Raw genomic sequence first — 19,705 nt, 5'->3', positions numbered from 1 at the left:
GACAACTTTCTTTTGGATGTTTTCCTAGTAAGCTTCCGTTAGTATCACTGTTCGCATTTTGGCACAAATGACAAATTATAGGAAATTTGAAGGTAATAATTATTTTAAACTGAAATAATTCAATAAGTACAGATAGATAGAACTATAGATAGACAGACAGGTCCTGGATCACCATGGTCTGAGAAAAGAGTTAATGAGAATAGAACACATATGGGGACAAAGACTACTTGCTATACTACTGGTCACATGAGGCAAGTCCCTTGTAAAGACTGCGTGTAGATTCTGGACATGCTTACCGTAGTAAATTATCCTTGTTGTGAAAAGGGCAGGTTTCTGGACAATTTAAGAGAAAAAGCACACGTGTAAAATCTGAGTGAGAGCAGCAGAGCCATATTTGAAAGCGCTGGGCGACTCTCACTCTGCCTCGCTACCATGGCTACCAGGCCTGCTGCTACAGGAGCTGCCCACATGCGCGCACCCGGTTGACTCGTTCATTTCGAAAGAGTAGAGGCACTTACTGTACGGTAGGTAGTAGGAAGTATCACAATTATGGCAGAGAAAGACTCGAAGTCTGTTGGTGTTTGTCTGCGTGAATTATGCTTAAATGGATAGTTCACTCTGAAATTAATTTTTGATATGTTTTAGCTTACCTCAAGATTATCCAAGATGTAGGCGTCTTTGTTTCCACAGTATTTTCAATTTTGATATTTTTCGATCAAACCGTTGTTGTCAATCAGGGTCCTCCATGGGTTCACCTCAAAGAGCATGCACAGAGAAGTCAAAATTTAACATGATTGATTGACTCATGAATGTAACACATTGATGGTCTAAGACACGAAACGAGCAGTTTGTGTGAGAAAACGAACAGTATTTATATCGTTTTTACCTCATGTTATCGGAGCGATGTCAAACTAATCTGACTGCACGGGCGCTTCGGTCTGCGCATGCGCCGGAAGTGATCGCTTGCCTACGTCACTCTTTGTTTATACAGAAGTTTTACCTTTCACTACATATTTAGATATACGGGAAATCACAAAAGATTTCGGTACATCTAAATATGTTTAATAAAAGGTAAAACTTTCGAAATCTCCGTGTAATTGAGTGATGTCACTGATTCAGTTCGGTTCAGTTGGACATTCATGCACAACTGATTCAGATCACTTGTACGAGATATGATTAGCTACACGAGGTAAAAAAAAGATATACGGTTCGTTTTCTCACACAAACCACTCGTTTCGTGTCTTAGTCCATCAACGTGTACTTACATTTACAAGTCAATAAATCATGTTTGATTTTGACTTCTCTGTGCATGCTCTTTGAGGAGGACCCCCATACCTGCATTATGACTGGCAGACAACAACGGTTTGACTGAACAATTGAAAATACTGTGGAAACAAAAACACCTACATCTTGGATGCCTTTGAGGTTAGCTAAGACATATCAAAAATTAATTTCAAAGTGAACTAACTTATCCCTTAAGTTAACGTCATAGAAATGGCCTCAAATTAACTATAAAAATTAGAAGTCGTGTCTGAAAGCTGCAATTTTTTTTATTGGCTTATGATTGGTTTATAAATTGGTTACAAGATTAATTTTTTTTACTGGTCAGACTCTGTCCGACTCGAAGTTTGTTGGCGTTTGTCTGTGTGAATGGTGCTTAAGTTTGTCGGTGTCTGTTGGGGCAGAGTGAACAGAACTTATATCTTCATAAATTTCTAAATCCAACAGCCAACTTGTATGTCGGTGTAAATTGGCCTTTATTGTAAAGCATTAGCATTTGGAAGACCCCATGTTACATTTTAAAATGTACTGATATAGAAAAGTTATTTTAATAATTGTAACAATATTTCACAATTTTATGGTTTTACTGTATTTTTGATCAAATAAATGCATCTTTGGTGGCATAAGAAACAAAATTTCAAAACCATTAAAAAAATAATCTTACAGACCTCGAACTTTTGAATGGTACTGTACCTGTTGACTAAATAAAGAGCCATGGGACCATTGTCACACGAAACCAGCTAAGTACTCACTGGCATCACTGTAGAAAATGCACACCATCACCCCAGTTTTGTACTTTTATGAATCTTTTTTGTCTTTAATTTATTTACAAGCTTTAAATTTGCTCTAAGTATGAAGAATAACAAGCACTTTAGGTTCAGCAACATCTCCTTAGTGTTTTGTACACGTCACCATCTGCTCATTTAGTCCATTTTGAGCTCTCGTTGTGTGATCCCAGCAGTCCCCTGAATGCATAGTTCCTGCCCAATTAAATGTTTCACAAAGAGCAAGCTAAAGCAGAGGAACATTTGGAATGGTTATCGAGATAACCTTAAACATGTACTAAACACTTACTGATGTACTAAACTCAGACCAGCTCAATGTGAGAATCACCGAAGTTGTTTAGTCATCGTTGTTATTGTCATTATATTAATAATAAAACTATTATTAACATTATTTCTATATCCACCAATAACTGTTCGCTGTGACTATCTGCAAATGTTAAATACCTTTTTGTGTATGCCGTTCTTAAAGAAAATAAATTACGAGTCCGAACTTGCATTTCACTTCATTGTTGCATGTTTGTATTATTATTAATCTCCTCTTTAAAAGTAACAAAAAAAAAATTTAAAAACTTAAATGCAACATTTCTATAAATAATACATATTTTAGTGCTCCAGCAATTGTAAGTCATCATTGGGTCGCTGCATGTCAGTGAACCGTACCATTCGAAATCTTGCGGCACTCCATCCATCCTGATGCAAAATGTGTTGCTTGTTATGTTACATTTTAATTTGACGCAGTTATTGTTTCAGTGAACATTGTCTCTTCAGCACTAGTTGGCAAATGTGTCCGTTTGTCCCCTCGTCAATTGTCCTCTGACTCCTCCTCTGCCTCGCGCAGCCACGTGAAGAAGGCGGTGACTGACTTCAGGGCAACACCCTTGCCTTGCTGTTCTGCAGGGTCTTTACTGACCTCCCACTTATTGAAAGCGTCTTCAGATATCACATCCTCATCGTACAAACAGTCAAAGAACATCCGGAGCAAATCTGTAAAAAAAAAAAAAAAAGTGAATTACTCAAAGTATCTAAATTAAACTAAAAATCAACAACATTTAAATCAATGAAATGGAAAAACGTATTCATCAGTTAGATTTTATACTGGAAGCTCAGATAAAAATATGTATAAATAATTTGGTGCCAGTTTAAGTGGGAACGTGAAAGGTTTTACTCACTAGCAGGCTGGTCCAGTTTTACTATCAAAGCTTGAAGTGCGTAAAGTGCTTGCAACTGTCTCTCTGTGTCTGAGTTAAGGTACTTGTGTAATACAGGCAGCCTCCTCTGGATTATGGTCAAGTCCACTTTGCTTGAGGAGCCATCGGCTGCAAGCAGAAGACAAGATTTGAGCGTTTGACATGATGACATTAGAAACTATACCACATAAAAGTCAAACACAAGATGCTGCCCACTAATATCAGCAATGAAGTGCTAAAATCCTTATAACTACTACAATATTAAATAGTTACAACAATTTGCATTGGGTGAAATATCTCATGAAATATTACTAAGCAATTCCCTCTCCATTTTTTTAAAATATTTAATATGCAGTGCACACACACAACTTGGTCAAGACATTCAGGTGAGCATCAGAAAGGTGATATTTCAGAAACGGCTGATCTACTGGGATTTTCACGCAAACCATCTCTAGGGTTTACAGAAAATGGTCCGAAAAAGAGAAAGCGAAAATGGTTTATTATGCCAGATGTATTTTCTTGGCACACTTTAGGCCACTTAGTACCAATTGAACATCGTTTAAACGCCACGGCCTACCTGAGCATTGTTTCTGACCATATCCATCCCTTTATGACCACAGTGTATCCATCTACTGATGGATAGTTCCAGCAGGATAACACAGCTTGTCTTTAAGCTCAAATCATCTCAAACTGGTTTCTTGAACACTATACTCAAATGGTCTCCACAGTTACCAGATCTCAATCCAATAGATGCACATCAGATTCACATCATGGATGTGCAGCTGATAAATCTGCAGCAACTGTGGGATGCTATCATGTCAACTTCGACCAAAATCTCGGAGGAATGTTTCTAGCACATTTTTTTAATCTGTGCCATGAAGAAATAAGGCAGTTCTGAAGGGGGTCCAACCCGGTACAAGCAAGTTGTACCTAATAAAGTGCCCAGTGAGTGAATTTTTTTAACTGATTTATTTACATTACATTTTAATTTCACTTAATGTGGGAAAGTGCGATTTTTTAGATTTTTCAGAAAAATGAGTTGGCCATCAAGCAATTATTGGCTGTTGAAAACCCCAAACCCAGAACTGTTCTCTGTTGTTATTGTGTAAAAATACTGAGCCACTTACTTTTTACTGCTGCCTTGCACACAGAAGTCATTAAAGCTCTGATGAAAGGAGGTGAACTCATTTCTGATTCATCTAGAGTGGCCTGTAATAAATGATCACACATCAATAAGAAGATCATTCACAGAGGTTGAAATGAGCCTGAAGAGCCAGCTGTAAATCTACCTCAACCCAGTCGAAGATTTGTTCATCGCCAGCCAGGTCCTCAAGTAGTAGTTTTTCAAGTTGCTTGTTCAGTTCCTCAGGCGAGAGTGTTCTCTTAGAGACAGCCTCGGTCAGGTTTGAGCCGTCAGAAAGAGTGAAGTCTAGTTTCTGTCGGAAGGTCAAATTAGAGATGTAACTCGTTCAGTATGGAAAAGCTGCTTGATGAGTGAATGTTTTGATAATTAGACTAAAGGAAGTGTAAATGTAAATGAAGGCTCACATGTTCTGTGATGAAGCTGTGCACATCCTCTGTTTCAGGTATAAAATCTGCCCAGCTCAACTCAGACTCCCTCCATAATGATCCCACTTTCCTATGGCTCTGAATCATACACAATCCATTTATTTAAACCATCTTCACACTTAGAATTATTTATTTATTTTAAATATGGCAACACAAACTAATCAAATGTTTGCTTAAAGTGTTTTAGATTACCATTTGTTTGCATAGAAGGTGCAATATTTCAGAAAATAATATCCCAGCTCTTCCCACAGGGAGTAAAGGTTTGCTAAATTCACTGTGGAAACAAAATAAGCAAATGAAACAAAACTTGTGTACAGGCAATTACTAAAGCCGGTGAGCTTAATCTGAATCCAATAGCACTGCGGTAAAAACTCACCTAAATAATTCTCTCATAGAGATTCCCCCCTCTCGAAGCACAGGGGTCACCAGCTCCGCAAGGTACAGCCATATATGCGGAATATCAATGGCCATATCATCTGCTATTTCAAGAGTTTCAGAAAACCTGTGGGGACGAAACAAACGCATTAAAACCTCAGAATAGAATTATTATTATTATTTTTTTCAAAGTTACCAAGGAGATGTTCTTGAAGGTTTTTCTTTTCTTTTTTTCATTGTTCAACACAGGATTTCATGCAATATCTGACTATAAACTGAAAGTATTCTTCAATTTGGATGAAAACACTTTAGTTTATGCAAACAGCTGACTAGTCTTTCATCGGAGCGAGCGAGGATCACCCTCACCCTCATCCATCTAATCTGTCATTTATTTTTGTTTTGATGATAAATAGAGCCAGTCTCCAAAAATTATTAACCTGTCCTGTGATTTTTTCTCTCTATTTGCGTCCGGTGTGAACGCACCATTAGAGATATATAAATTTGCTTAGCAACATGCTAATAACAATTTTTTTTCTTGTTTTGAAGCAGGAAGTAAATAAAATTAACATAATTCAAATAAAATAACATAATTAAAATAAAATAATGAATGAATGAATTATAAAAATGAACAAAATTTCAACTTTATATATTTTAGTGATTTTTTTCATTATTGATTATAATAATTTTAAATGATTAGTCATTACATTAGTTATTTCATGCGACCTTAGTAGACAGTAGATAGTGATGCTGCTTACTATGTTTTGGAAAAGAACTCAAAAAGTGCTGCAATCTCACCCTTTAAAAAACTGAAGTTTGAGGAGGATTCCAGCCTGCAGGAGCTGGTAGAGCAGCTGACCCATATGGTCTCGCGTGATCTGACTCCTCTCCAGCGTGGACTCCACACCCACCCGCACAAACACATAGAGCATGTCAGGTTGCTCTAGTTCCTCCACACACTGCACTGCCTCCTACATCACAAGTATGCAATGCTTAGAAAAAACTCAATTGCCATTCTGGACTGGGAGATTTTAACAAGTCATATATAGAATGCCATTTTTGGTGATTAAAAAAAAAGGTACAAACCTTGTAATCATTAATGTGCAAAAACTCATCAATAATGGACTTGGACCGCCTCCCCATGTCCTCTTCTGTAAATCCAGGCTTATCTGGAGAGGGTCCTGACAGTACTTCAAGTTTAACAGCTGCAATAAGAGACAGTATTTAGGTTTCTTCCCAATTATTTTATGTTACTGTAACAAACAACACATTATGTACATCATCATAATGTGTGCGAGGGTCTCTGAGCAGCTTACCAGACTCCCTGGATTGGCTATGCTCCAGTCTGCTCTTGTCTGCAGTGCTGGCGGGCAGCTTGGGTGTGTCTGAGGCATTAGAGTCTCTGCGGAACACTTCCTGGACCGACTCCTCGGGAGCATCCTTATTGCTGCTACCCAACGAGATGGGCCCTGTCCGGGCAGGACCCACACTTAATGGCTTGTCATTGCGCTCTCGCCCTGAGCTTCCACGACTGAGAAATTCACAAACATACCAAAAACATACATTCATGAATCTCCAAATGTAAAAGTGTTTTCCTTCAATTCATTACAAACGAAACGATATTTTCATTGAAAAACTTGCTAAAATAAAATGCTAATTATAACACAATAATAGAATTAATTTAAAGTTTATTTATTGTTTAATTTAATTGATCACAATTGTATTGTATAATTTCAATGTATTAAACAATTAAATAATTATTTTAATATTATTTAATGATATAAATGTAAATTATAATTACTTGCTATAATTTGGTAATAATATTATGCTTGTAATAAATAAACCGGGCAGCACAGAGTTAGGAGCCATTCAATATGCTTTATGCAATATTAATATGCTTATAATAATAAATACATCCTGCAAGTACATCCAACACAGATTTACATATATCAAATATTGATAAACACCACAGAAGTAAGCTTCCACTTCACAATTACTATATTTTACATATGTACATTACCTGCTGAGAACTCTCCTGGCATCAAAATCTGGGGATGTAGAGGGTAAAGAGGAGGTTGGGGTTGGTTGCAGGGGTGAGTAACGGTTCAAACTGGCACTGGGGCGAGATACATCTAAAAGAAAAAGGTTGCAAAACAGGAAGAAAACAGATATTTTAGCATAGAGACAGAAAATCCTGCTAAACTATAAAAACAGCTGGAATTGACCGAGCGAGCAGCCCATGTTTGACTACGCTACTCTGTCTTTACCTGACTCACTGGCCTTGGCTCCAGCCCCTCCACTGCTGCCCTTCATCCAGTTCAGCTGAGCTCTTGGTCCCAGCTGAATCTTCTCATCTATTGTTGGCTGAAGAAAACAAACACACATGGTTTCAGTAAGATCATATTACAGTTTCTCATGTATTCATATATACATCAGTGGTTCTTAATGGCCCTGTCCCAAATGGCCCACTTACGGTCTAGTGGACATGACCGTGAAGTCCACGAGACCGTAGGGTGTCCCCTTTGTAGTCAATAGACTTCTTCCCGACAGTCAACGTGGTGTTATGTTGGATGCGTAGGAAGACTGCACGTGTTTAGGGTGCAATTTGGGACAGGGCCAATAATTATTACACACTGTGTATGTCTCCCATATTTAATGCACTTAATTACAATCAGCAGCTAATTAGCAGAAAGCTTCAAGAACTAAACTTGGTGTGTAAGAAAAGGAAATAAATGTGTGCACCCCAGAATCACTATTAAGAATCAATGAGATACCAAGATGCTACTACAAACGCAAACAAAAGGCTTCCAGTTATGACCAGGTAGTTTAAAAGTCCTCCATAAAATATGAAAATGTTGTTTGGCAAATTCAGAGTGAAAAGAAGAAATGTAAATTAATTTGACATTTTATTTTATTGGAAAATATAGACAATATATCTATATATATTTTAATATATATATATTTTTTTTTTGAGTGAAATGGCTTTAAGTTAAAGTGCTGCAAAAAAGCACAATCAATGACGTTGCATGGTGTGTTTCACACAACCTCCTTGTGTGATTTTTCACACAAAGTATGATTCAGATGATGGGATCAATTATTTACCTAAAAATGCAGCTTCCTCACTTTCAAGAAGATCATCAGGGAATGTGAAAACAGCTGTGCTAGCAATCAATAGACGTGACCAAAAAGAAAAAGTGTCTTTGTTTTAACTCTACCTTGGAGATCTTGGGAATCTTAGTGGGATCTATTGTTCTGCTGTTCTTGGTCGTAGGCACAGTGCTCCAGGTCTCCTCTCTCGGCACCGCTGAAACATGAAGCAAAAGAACGGTTGGAACAGAGTACAGTTGCTTCATCAGTGAGAGAAAGCAGAAAGGAGGCCCACAGGACTGATTAAGCTGTAAAGAGGATTAGCCAATTGCTGAAGTCTCTTTCTGACCTGGTCTCCTCTTGTTGTCCTTGGACAGCAGTTGCTGGTGGACCTTTCTCTGTTCCTCCTGTTCCTCCAACTTAGCCTCTTTATGGATCTGCTCGATGGTCTTGGGGCCCAGGTCAACTCTCCGAGACACCCAATTGTGCTGAGATGAGTAAAGAACACAAATAATGACCTGAAAATACCATAATGACTGCCAAAAAAACAAGAAAGTTCCTCACACTATAAAGCACAAAAATAGGTTTCAGAAAGTAAAAAAGTTCTTATTAACTTATTTAATATTTACACCTTTAAATAAAAATAGTATTTAAATGAACAGAAATTAGAAGAAAAAAGTGTACAGGCTGATTAATAAAAATCACACACAGCATAAGTTTTTCAAGTTTTCATTTGAAAAATAAAATGTAATACACATTTTTAACACCATATATTATGTTATATTTCCTTGTGATGGCAAATATGACATATTTTTCTCTTCTGACCAACGTTTTCCATCTTTTGGAAAGTTGTGGAAACTACCACAGATTTTTTTTATTGTTTTGCTATTGAAGCAAATAGAAAAGACAAAAATAATATTTACTGTCGTCTCCCGTTCACTGCAATAGAAGTTTACCCAACTACGACAAATCTGCTTCTGAGAGCCCATAGGTCCATAGGAAAATACATTAAACAAACACAAAACACCCGAATGATGGGATTACATCATCTGAATGCTTTCTGGAACGAGCTTACTTCTGCAACCCGGGTTGCTAAAAATGCTCTCTTGATCACCACTTGAAAACAAATGAAAGAAAAACAACAAAAAACAAACAGAACTCACCAATCGCAGGTCAATAACGTCCTGCAGCATGAACCGAATGCGTGATGAAGTCTTTCTCTCTTTTACAATCTTCTCCATCTGGTTAAAGTACTGATCCATTCGTGGCTAAAAGGAACAAGAACCATTTGTAAGATGCACAAGCTAAACAGACTCCCATCTCCAATATAATGGACTGTTCTGCTGACAATGCCCAATAATTGATGTTTGTCTTTATTTAAAGTAAAAAAAAAAAAAAAAAAAAACACAATTCAACTAATAACATGGGGTGAGTTAATAATGAGAGAATTAAAATGTGTGGGTAAACCATCCATTCAAATGCATTAGACACCACCTCACAGCCATGTCCTCAGCTGAATCCAAAGCACATTAAAATGACTCATTTGGGACTAATATTTCCAAGCTAACGTCTAGGAATGTATTCTTGAGAGCTGTACGGACCAGCAGGGGTTTATTCAAATTGTACACAACACAAAACACTTTTGACAAGAGAGGCCAAAGAATATTAGTTTATGAGTGCAGAAAGTGGCCAACACAGATTTATTTGCATAATTACATTGATATAAGCATAGGCAACAGTCTATGTGCGTTTCCATGGGTTGCAGAAGCAATTAAAATGGTAATTTTTTAATGCCCATTAAATAGGATGCATCCTCCCTTTTAGGATCAACCTGGCTGACCTTAGCTTTCTCGAAGTCCAGGTCCTTGCCAATAGTGGTGAGAAGCCTGCACAGGCACTCCAGTGACTCAGCATCATGGTTTTTCAGCAGTTTGACCACGCAGTCGTGCATGATGGCCTCTGTCAGCATTCGCAGCTTAAAGAGCTCGCCGATGAACTTGATGTTGCCGATGGAGCGCCTGCGGGCTTTATCTTTCGCCTCTTCCAGCTCTTCCTGCAGTCTCTCCCGCTCGCTAGCCTGAGAGTGAGAATAAGAGCGAGAGAGGAAGACATGTCAGAAAGGATCATTGTTGGCCCGCTTCAGCAAAAGCAACATTTTTTTTTTGCTTATGAAGAACAGAATTAGCTAGACGGAATTAGCTAGACTTTCAGAGGCCTTTATAGTAACTTTTACCCAGAGCTCTGAACCGGTTCAAGGAATGAAAACAAAAAACTTAAAATTTATTTTTCAAAAGTTAATTTTTTTTTTTCAATAATTAAACACCATGTGTGGTCATGGTTAGTATTTTGGCTTTATGTATGGTCAGACACATGCATGTGTCATTATATTATTATTATTTCACAAAAATCAATTTTAAATGGAGTAACAAGGTTTAGTCACAACAAGCTCTTAGTATAAAGTTATATTCAAGCTCTACTAAGTTCTAGTATAAAGTACAAAAAATTAAAAAAAATATTGATATTTAAAAACTTTTGGTGGAAAGTATCTTTTTTCTTTGCTGTTTCAGTCGAATATTTTCAGTTGGCGAATTTTTGGTGCATCATTACAGAGAAGTCTCATTTCACTGGAAGATCAAGTTATGACATTTTAATAAAAATTATGAGGTCAAAAAAAAAAAAAAACGAAATGCATGGATGAAATCAATAACATTCATTCAGAAAATAGATATGTGACTTTTATACTAGGATTTGAAGAGTTCAGATGCAAAAGCCTCTAAGTGCCATTTGAAATTTTCTTCTAAAATGATCATTTTTATCAAGCTTGTATATTTAAGTTCAGTAATTTCACTTAAATGGCAATAAAGATTACCTATTAATTGTCATTTAAGTGAAATTACTGAACTTAAATATAAAAATGGTCATTTTAGAAGAAAATTTCAAATGGCATTTAGAGGCTTTTGCATCTGAACTCTTCATATACTTCCAATGAATCACAACTTTATACAAAATAATCATATTGATTATGGTGTATGGGATACTTTTTTCTTTCACTGTTTACATTACTTTTATTTTATGGGAAAGAGCATGAATAACACTAAATGTCTCCTTTTGTATTAACTGCTCAACCAATCATTTGCATATATTTATAAAATAATTCTAAAATAATTGTACTCCTAACTTTAGTCAAGGATCATGTACCATTTATTTTTCTGTTCTTATGCCCGATATCAGATCTGGATTAAAGTACAATAATTATTAGTGACTTTTCTTTTTTAAAGATTTACTGTATCAGTAGTAAGAAAATGAATAAACATTTATGCTTATGACTTCTTAAAAAATGTTTTCAATTCTAAGAAACCTGAATCATCTCGTGGCATGCATTATTTACACCATACACAACTTCTAGGAAATTTTAATAGCCTATGAACCATTGAAGAACAGTTTTAGAGATACGTTCGGCACTGAAGCACTTACCGAGGTAGCCGCCTCCAGCTCCCTGTGTTTCTTCTCGAAGGCATCGTCATCTACCTTGTCCCTCTCAAACTCTTTTTGACAGCGGTTCAGAAGCAGCTTCCGGAAATTCACAGTGCTACTGGGCTTATCCGTCATAGGCACTCTTAACTAAAAACACAGCACATGTACTTGACTAATCTACGTGTTAAACATTCCAAGCTAAATATTTAGTTTGAATTTCTATTTGCTTCCAACATGTCATTTATTAATCAGTGATCTACTGAACTTATATGCTACTGGCATATAAGTAATGGAAAGTGTGACTCACCGTGGCTAGACAGCTGCACATATTGCCATAGGCCACAGAGAAGCTTGGTTCATCGATGGCTTTCTCAAACACCAGGTCTATGACACCCTTGAGCCGCTCCTCCGTGTCAATGGTGAGGTCAGTCACCTGCTTCATCAGCTGACTGAACATCTGTGGCGTCAGTTTGTTGAGAATACTACGTACTTTTCGGAAAAGCTCCTGCAAAAAACATTAACGAACATATTACTGAATGTCTTCCAAGGCAACAATCAATCTCCTCTTTGTATTAGAGAAAGTAATGAGGTAATAAACTAGTCAATCATAGCTGAACATCTGGACTGAAACGGAGTGAAAGTGCAGGAGGACCTGAGTTCTCTGGGCATCTGGATCTTCAACGGCACTATCCCGCTTCACACCAGGCTTCCAAGCATTCTCTGTTGTCTTAAGCTGCACCTCATCGTTCACAGACACGTTTGTGATGATCTTGCGTCCAGATGGTCGCCGCAGGCCAACATTTATCAGCTGAAGGAACAGACATAATCATATAGTACAGACAGGGTTTCATAATAAGTGTTTCTAAGATAATGCCAATTGAAAATGCTTTTACTCATGGGTTAAGTATAAAACGTTCAATTATATTAAAGACAAAGGGTCTAGAAAGCATAATAATTGACTTATTGTAGTTATTAAGACAAAGCTCCATATTATTTTCAGTATAACTGTGAGAATATGTAATGGAATGGGTAATGGGACAAACCGGTGCTCCCCTGCCTCCCTGAAGCTGTCGGCCGAAATCAGCAAATGCTGGCGTGAAGTCTGGGCCTCTGGAAATCACACGTGGGTCTACCGGGCGCATGGGCAGCTTATTTTGGTTAATCTGTTCAGTGAGGCAGAAACACATTAGGCTTCTCTTAAAGAACAACTTACTACTCTGAACAAGAGCAGTAATGAGTTTTACAGGGATTTAAAAGAGGGCCATAATCAGGTTACAATATCCCTTTATTCCCATGATACTCCATTTGTGTTAATCATTTTCAATTATTACCTTTAATCTTTAATTCTATGTTCAAAAGCGACTTTCAAATGAAAACGATAGAAGCAGTTAAACTAACAACAGGAGATATGCAACAATATGCAAGTGCTATGGTCCTCCCCAGTTTAATCTAACGCAGTACATGTAGAAAGATGGCACCACAAGACAACGTTCACTTGCAGAGCGCAAGTTTCTGTATGGCACGCAAGTCTGAAGTAATGAGTTTAGGTAAAAGGGAGCAGAGCCAGTGGTTGTTATGTAGGCAAACGTCAGGGACTTGAATTTGATGCGAGCGGCAACTGGCAACCAGAGCAATTTTGTGAGGCGAGAAGTGACGTGTGCTCATTAAAGCCGAAGGGTTGGAGCAGAACTCTATACTTGTACACATTTAGTAGAATTATAACACTCGTCTTGACCTTATCTAGAACAACATCAGAAATGGGAGGAAGCCCCTCTGGTTTCTGCACACATGCAGGCATGAACTGGAAGCCCAACAGAAAGTCTCTGTCGTACTGCTTCTTTCCATTCTTCTCTTCAGGCTCTGTGGAAGAGCAGAAACGGTTTCAGTGGTAAAGCCTGGCAGATAACTAGAGAACATTGAAGAGAGATGGCCTTACGTGGCACAGCTTTGATCAGCGGCTCTTTGTCTGCAGGCGAGTGGATGCTGTCACTGCTTTCGTTTTCAGAGGCGTGTTCAGCTCCGTTTCTCTGAGGATCTACTTCCTGTTCTCCGTTCTCCTCGAGCACAACTCCTACTGATGGCCTCCTCTCCACCTCCACAGGAGGAGGACTGGGACTCTCTGCAGCAGACTCCATAGAGGACTGATTCATGTCCTCCTACCAAACACAAACACACACAGCCACTTAAAGCCTACCTTACTCATTTGAATATAAGCAACATGGTTTGCCAAATCATTCAAATTCCTGAAACACTTGTGTGGCACATATGAGTGTAATAATAAAAAAGTATTACAGTAATGCATTTCATGAGGTATTATGCCCAACACAATAATAACATAAATGTAATCTATCTATCATTTACATCCAATTATAATAATAAGCCTGATGCATCAAATGTATGTATAGGCAAGTATAATCCAAGAGCATAATTATTTATAACTAGGATTCATCCCTTGTTGGCAATGAAACTCTGACTACCACCAAACACAACTAAATGTTTCCTTTATGAAAAAATACATAATTAAGCCAATAGAAATGCTATATAAATGTTCAATAAATTAAAAAAAAAAAAACCTGTTTGTTGAGATTAGATTAAATTAGAATAAAAGCCAGATGCATCAAATAATGCATAAAAAACATGCAAAATTATTTTACCTCTTTGTCTGGACATTGATCTTGCCCTACAGGCATGTTCTTTTTTGGGTTCTTCCAGATCTTTGGTGCACTAGATGTAGCTGCACAGAGAAAAACTGTGTTATTTAACTGACTCTCACAATATTAAAGGGTTAGTTTACCCAAAAATGAAAGTTCTGTCAGTATTTACTCACCCTCATGTTGTTCCAAACCTCTATGTGTTAATTTGTTCTGCTGAACACAAAGGAAGATATTTGGAATAATGTTTTAATCAAACAGATCTCATTCCCCATTGACTACCATAGTAGGAAAAAATACATACTAAGGTAGTCAATGGGGAATGAGATCTATTTGATTAAAACATTCTTCCAAATATCTTCCTTTGTGTTCAGCAGAACAAATAAACACATAGAGGTTTGGAACAACATGAGGGTGAGTAAATACTGACAGAACTTTCATTTTTGGCTGAACTAACCCTTTAATCTTAACTGTATCTTCTGAGTGCTTACCTTGACTTGAGCTTTTTATGGACTGCAAGAAAGGCTCGCCTCTCTTGTCTGACAAGGCCTCGGTCTCCTTCCCTGTTTCTTTGAGCTCTGCTCCCGTAGATGTTATCCTGGCTGACCCTGCAAAAACCTGACTTGGGTGCAGAAGTCCTGGAGGAGCAGGTATAGTGGAGATAGCAGCAGAAGTGGAGGTGAAGAGGAATGGGGCATCAGGAAATTCAGCGCTGTCCTCAGCAGGAGGTGAGGGACTATCCGTTTTTACCACCGCAGACTCAGTGTCCAGCGCCGGTGTCATGGGCCTGGGCTCCGGGCTGGCGGACTGGGGCACACTGAAAGTAGGCAGCGACGGAGAGACTTCCCTGGGTTGGGATTCCAAGTCTTCACTCAAGGGAGCAGCATCGGTGTCCGTCAGCCCATTAATGGCCTTTTCGGGCTGGGCCGGGGATGTAGACAGGCTCTGAGGTGAGGGTTGCTCTGAGGAGGAGGATTTCTCCGGCTCAGAGCTCTCAGGTTCTGGTGTGACAACTTTAGTGTGGCTGGGCTCAGCTGATGGGCTCTGGGCGTCAGCTGACTCCACTGTTGAGGCAGGTATGGAAGGAGTGGGGGCTGTAGCTACACTTGAGGCTGTTTCTGGACCGGAGGGGGGAAGCTCAGTTTTCTGTATGGGAGAGGGCTCTTGGACTGGGCTGCTAGGATCACTTCTCTCCAACGGAGCCTCTGGCTGCCGCAGTCCAGGAGATGCAGATCTTTGTGAGGCAAACTCTAGTTTTGGCTTGTCATCTAGAGCCATAAATTAAACAAGGACATACATCAGAGGTATAGTATATAAACTGACAGATTAGGGTTAAAAACAAATAATGTGACATATTAAAGGGGTCATAAACTGAGAAATCAAATTTTCCTTCTTTTGACATATAAGAGGTTATCATACTATAAGAATATTCTGTAAGTTAGTCAAGAAACAGCTTTGATTGTAACCAAGCCCAGCGAATGACTTGTTGTGGAATGTGCCTATCTAAGATCGCCTCTGCAGAAGAAAATCATTCCAACTTTGGCCCCGTCCACTGGCATGTTAGTGAGATGACGAGGAGAGAAGAAAGATGCAGGATTACTCCTCTAAAATAACTTTACCTACCAAAGGATGTGGTCATTTATTTTCAACCACCATGTGAATGTCTCAGATGAGCATTGTTTATTTGTATTATTCAGTACATTTCACTGTGGATTCTTTGGTTAATCAAGTCGCAATTTTGGTGGAGGATTTTCAAACAGATTTTTATGATCTGGACTCGATAGTATTGCCACAACATGCAAGTAACTGTGTTGATCTGTGACCCGTGATTTCTGATATGTAATGATTCATGTAGTCAGATGTTCTTTGTCTCTGTGTCAGTAAATCAAACCAGTGACTAAACGGTCAACTTCACATTGTTTTTGTCTTAGTAGGAAGAAAATGTTCTGTTTTTATTTAAACTGATTAAATTACATCAAAGCGATCAAAGAACAGCCCAAGTTTATCAGTGACTGAGTTCTGGACTTTAGCCAACGTCCCTTTTATCTATAGTCTTTGGTTATAATCAACGAATCTCTTATTTACATCATGTTTGCACTATTAGGTATAATGAAAGAATTCCTTAGTGTGCAGATATCTAGTTTCAATGACGAGATCACTGCATTCATGTGCTCAACATGTCTGTGATCGGATACAATACTCATCACTGCAATATTTCATGCCACAATCTAAATATAATGCTATAGATCTACATTTTATGCCATATACCTAAATATAATGGAATAATCAACACATTTCATAATTAAACTTGAGAGCAGTAATAGTAAAAACGTGCTAAAAGTTCTCAAGAGAGTTCCACATTTAATACTAGCTATTCATATGCAAAGCTGTTAGCCAATCACAGCAGTGGATGTTTACGGTTTACACTAAAGTCTTACAGCAGGAAACATAAAACAATAAAACAATGCAGTTTGTGATCCCTTTAAACATTTGCATAGTATTTGCAGTGATTTTTTTGGCAACAAAATTATGAAACATCATAAAAAAGGTGATCTTTAGCTTTTTTAAAGTTTTAGTTAACTAATAAATACATAACATACATAAATAACATACAATGTAATTGCAGTGCATTTTCTTGGTTAAGAAAATTAAGATCATGGGGGGAGCAGTGGTTCTCAACTGGTTTTGTTTCAGGGCCCACATTTTACATTGGACATCAAATACAAAAACTATATCTTGCATTGTTTTGTTCATGGTTTAAAAAAAAAATCAGCCTAATTTGGTGAACTTCTAGTGATGGATGAAAAAATACTATATAGATACAATACAGCCTTCGACATCAACAATAGAACATATGTGATGTGTTGTCTCTTCATCCCAAAAGCTGATAATCCTATTTATTTATCTTATTTTGTCCTAATAAGGCAAGATTATATGTGAGTAGATTTTGTTATTTACATTTAGGATTGTTTTTTCCCTGATGTCAATGTCTCTTAGACCTGTGACCCATTGTTGGGTCAGTTAAGGACCACTGCTCTGAACCTGCGGGGAAAAGGTGACAATTTCTGACCTGTTTTCAAGTTGATGGGTGCAGGAAGGATCTGGGGGCTGTCCGCATTATACATTACATTCCCGTGATCTGCTACCTGGCTGTTCAGCTGCTGGGATTTGAGGTAGAAAATGTGAGGATAATGAGGGTACAGACATAAAAACTAGCAACAGAGAGACACAAGGCACACACACATATGCAGCACACAGACAGAGCGGGAAAAACAGAAACACAGAGAATGGAGAGGAGAGAGAGAGGGGCAGAAATGGACAAAACATGGGGAAAAGGGGGAAGAGAGCAGAGGAGAGACGGACACTATTAACGTTCAGGGAGAGAAGACAGAGGAAGAGTCAAAACATAGTGAGAGCTCCATCTACATTGTGCCTTAGAACAGGGATTTTTAAACCATTTTATACCCCTCACCGCCAAAATATGATCCACATCCTAAAATATTTAGAATAAGACACGTAATTTGTCTTGGTGACTATAAAAGGATATAGATTTTCTTGTATTCATACTAATTTATACCACGTGTGAAATGTGTAATATTATAAAAACAACATGTTGTTTCTGAAATTAAACGCAAGTATTTTAGATTTTTACTTTTACGACAGCCAAAAGAAATTACTAGTTATTATTCAAAAACTATTTACTTTTGCATTAAATTAACACCATATCTTTCTTTCCTTATAATCACTGTTAGAAAAAAAGTTACAATTTAAATATTTGTATATTTGCATATTAAATATTACAATGCAAATAACGAGAGAGTGAAAGGTGACAAAAAGAAAAAACTCCCTACAAATACACAACACAAATTAAAAATTATTCTTGAACATACACTACTGCCACCAAGGCTGCATTTATTTGATAATAATATGGTTTAAAAAATGTATATTGTAAATTATTATTACAATATATTTATAATATCTGTTTTCTATTTTAAAATGTAAACAACCCCTATACATGCGGTCTGCGGACCCCAGTTTGAAAAGCCCTGTTTTAGATTATGCACACTAGAGATAGTCTACAAGAGTGAGTAGATGAGAAGTCACTGTAAAGGGGACACACAGGGAGAGATCACGATGGCACAAACAATCATGAGACAGAAAAACAAAACGTGACAATATGCAAGATTTAAACATTTTTGAAACTTCTAAATAACATTTCTAGACTTGCACAATTACTTCTACAGGAAAAACAATTTCCATTTTTCCATTGTCGGACCAAACGCAGCCAGTACAGATATGGTTTCATTTTCCACTGCGGGGCTGAGAACGGAGCTCTTTGGATATACAAATGCGTCAGTTGTTGCTTTTGTAACGAAAGAGTTTATAGATGATATGAGATATACTGACCATGTTATGGCGGATGATCAGATATTTCTCTTTAATTTTATAATTAACTTGCGTTAACTTCGCTTAAATAGCGTGCTTGACCAGATAAAGAGAAACTAGCACTAGACACACTCTACCAACACGACTGCTGAGGATCCTGGGCCGAGAACGGTTTGTAATTGTGCCCTGCCGAACCAAGCTCAAGTGCAGATATAAATGGAACCATTCCTTTTCGTTGTTAGAACCGTTCGGCCCGATGGTGGAAAAGCGGCTAATGTTTCAAGGCTACATTCATTAAAAGTGCGTAAAATTAGTGGCTTGTGGGTAAAAGATCAAATTGTTAAGTAATAAACCCCTCAGTGAAGGAGCCGTCTAAGGACATAAGCTGTGGCTTTAGATAAGAAGATAAACTCCTGATTATGAGGGAATTGAAACTCTGGCAGTGTGTCTACTGTCTGCAAAGTCAATATGTGTGGTTGCTATGGTGTTCTGACTTTTGCATGTTTATATGCAGTTACTAGGGTTTTATGCGTGTTTGCTAACTGGCTCAAGTTAAAAGAGTTGGCGAACCCTGACCCCTAAGGTGCAGAGATTCGAAAGGGGACAATGTAAGGCTTAATCCGTATGTGTACATAGGGATTTTGGTGTTTGATTTGATGTGATTGGCTGTTTTACCTGTGGAGGTGTAGGAGCGGAGGAGGGTCGTCCCACAGGGGGGGTTGGGTTCCGACTCCCGCCCACCCCTGATAATATTTCGTCTGTGACGTCTTTGCCACCCTGGTTGGGGTCTCGGATGCGGATCTTGGAGGAAAATTTTTACACAAAATGAACTGATAAAGTATCAGAAGCACCATGTACAATCTAATTCTTGTTCACAATTACTCAAGCCTGATGAATTATTTATGAATTAAAC

At 37.9% G+C, this 19,705-nt stretch overlaps 1 protein-coding gene across 2 annotated transcripts in view; it reads right to left on the bottom strand.

The window, feature by feature from the left end:
- Nucleotides 1–2,065: 2,065 nt before the first annotated feature.
- eif4g3b (eukaryotic translation initiation factor 4 gamma, 3b) overlaps nucleotides 2,066–19,705 on the bottom strand; it is a 40,405-nt gene continuing 22,765 nt past the window's right edge. For both annotated transcript variants that reach the window (XM_039652060.2, XM_089124078.1), the window contains 26 exons: nucleotides 19,468–19,593; nucleotides 17,477–17,567; nucleotides 14,898–15,674; nucleotides 14,410–14,489; nucleotides 13,692–13,911; nucleotides 13,491–13,615; nucleotides 12,799–12,918; nucleotides 12,408–12,563; nucleotides 12,063–12,260; nucleotides 11,756–11,902; nucleotides 10,122–10,358; nucleotides 9,445–9,549; nucleotides 8,631–8,769; nucleotides 8,410–8,498; nucleotides 7,462–7,558; nucleotides 7,215–7,326; nucleotides 6,511–6,725; nucleotides 6,281–6,399; nucleotides 5,993–6,165; nucleotides 5,199–5,324; nucleotides 5,015–5,096; nucleotides 4,802–4,900; nucleotides 4,543–4,689; nucleotides 4,381–4,462; nucleotides 3,236–3,382; nucleotides 2,066–3,050 (listed from right to left, as the gene is read on the bottom strand). In XM_039652060.2, the coding sequence (XP_039507994.2) occupies nucleotides 2,869–3,050; nucleotides 3,236–3,382; nucleotides 4,381–4,462; nucleotides 4,543–4,689; nucleotides 4,802–4,900; nucleotides 5,015–5,096; nucleotides 5,199–5,324; nucleotides 5,993–6,165; nucleotides 6,281–6,399; nucleotides 6,511–6,725; nucleotides 7,215–7,326; nucleotides 7,462–7,558; nucleotides 8,410–8,498; nucleotides 8,631–8,769; nucleotides 9,445–9,549; nucleotides 10,122–10,358; nucleotides 11,756–11,902; nucleotides 12,063–12,260; nucleotides 12,408–12,563; nucleotides 12,799–12,918; nucleotides 13,491–13,615; nucleotides 13,692–13,911; nucleotides 14,410–14,489; nucleotides 14,898–15,674; nucleotides 17,477–17,567; nucleotides 19,468–19,593 (4,191 nt within the window). In that variant the 3' untranslated portion in view covers nucleotides 2,066–2,868. The remainder of the gene's footprint in view (nucleotides 3,051–3,235; nucleotides 3,383–4,380; nucleotides 4,463–4,542; nucleotides 4,690–4,801; nucleotides 4,901–5,014; nucleotides 5,097–5,198; nucleotides 5,325–5,992; nucleotides 6,166–6,280; nucleotides 6,400–6,510; nucleotides 6,726–7,214; nucleotides 7,327–7,461; nucleotides 7,559–8,409; nucleotides 8,499–8,630; nucleotides 8,770–9,444; nucleotides 9,550–10,121; nucleotides 10,359–11,755; nucleotides 11,903–12,062; nucleotides 12,261–12,407; nucleotides 12,564–12,798; nucleotides 12,919–13,490; nucleotides 13,616–13,691; nucleotides 13,912–14,409; nucleotides 14,490–14,897; nucleotides 15,675–17,476; nucleotides 17,568–19,467; nucleotides 19,594–19,705) is intronic.

Source organism: Pimephales promelas, chromosome 20 (genome assembly GCF_988280905.1).
Source record: "Pimephales promelas chromosome 20, fPimPro1.hap1.1, whole genome shotgun sequence".
NCBI classification, from domain to species: Eukaryota; Metazoa; Chordata; class Actinopteri; order Cypriniformes; family Leuciscidae; genus Pimephales; species Pimephales promelas.
The sequence above is the reverse complement of the archived record's forward strand: the minus strand, read 5'-3'. Positions and strand labels throughout refer to the sequence as shown.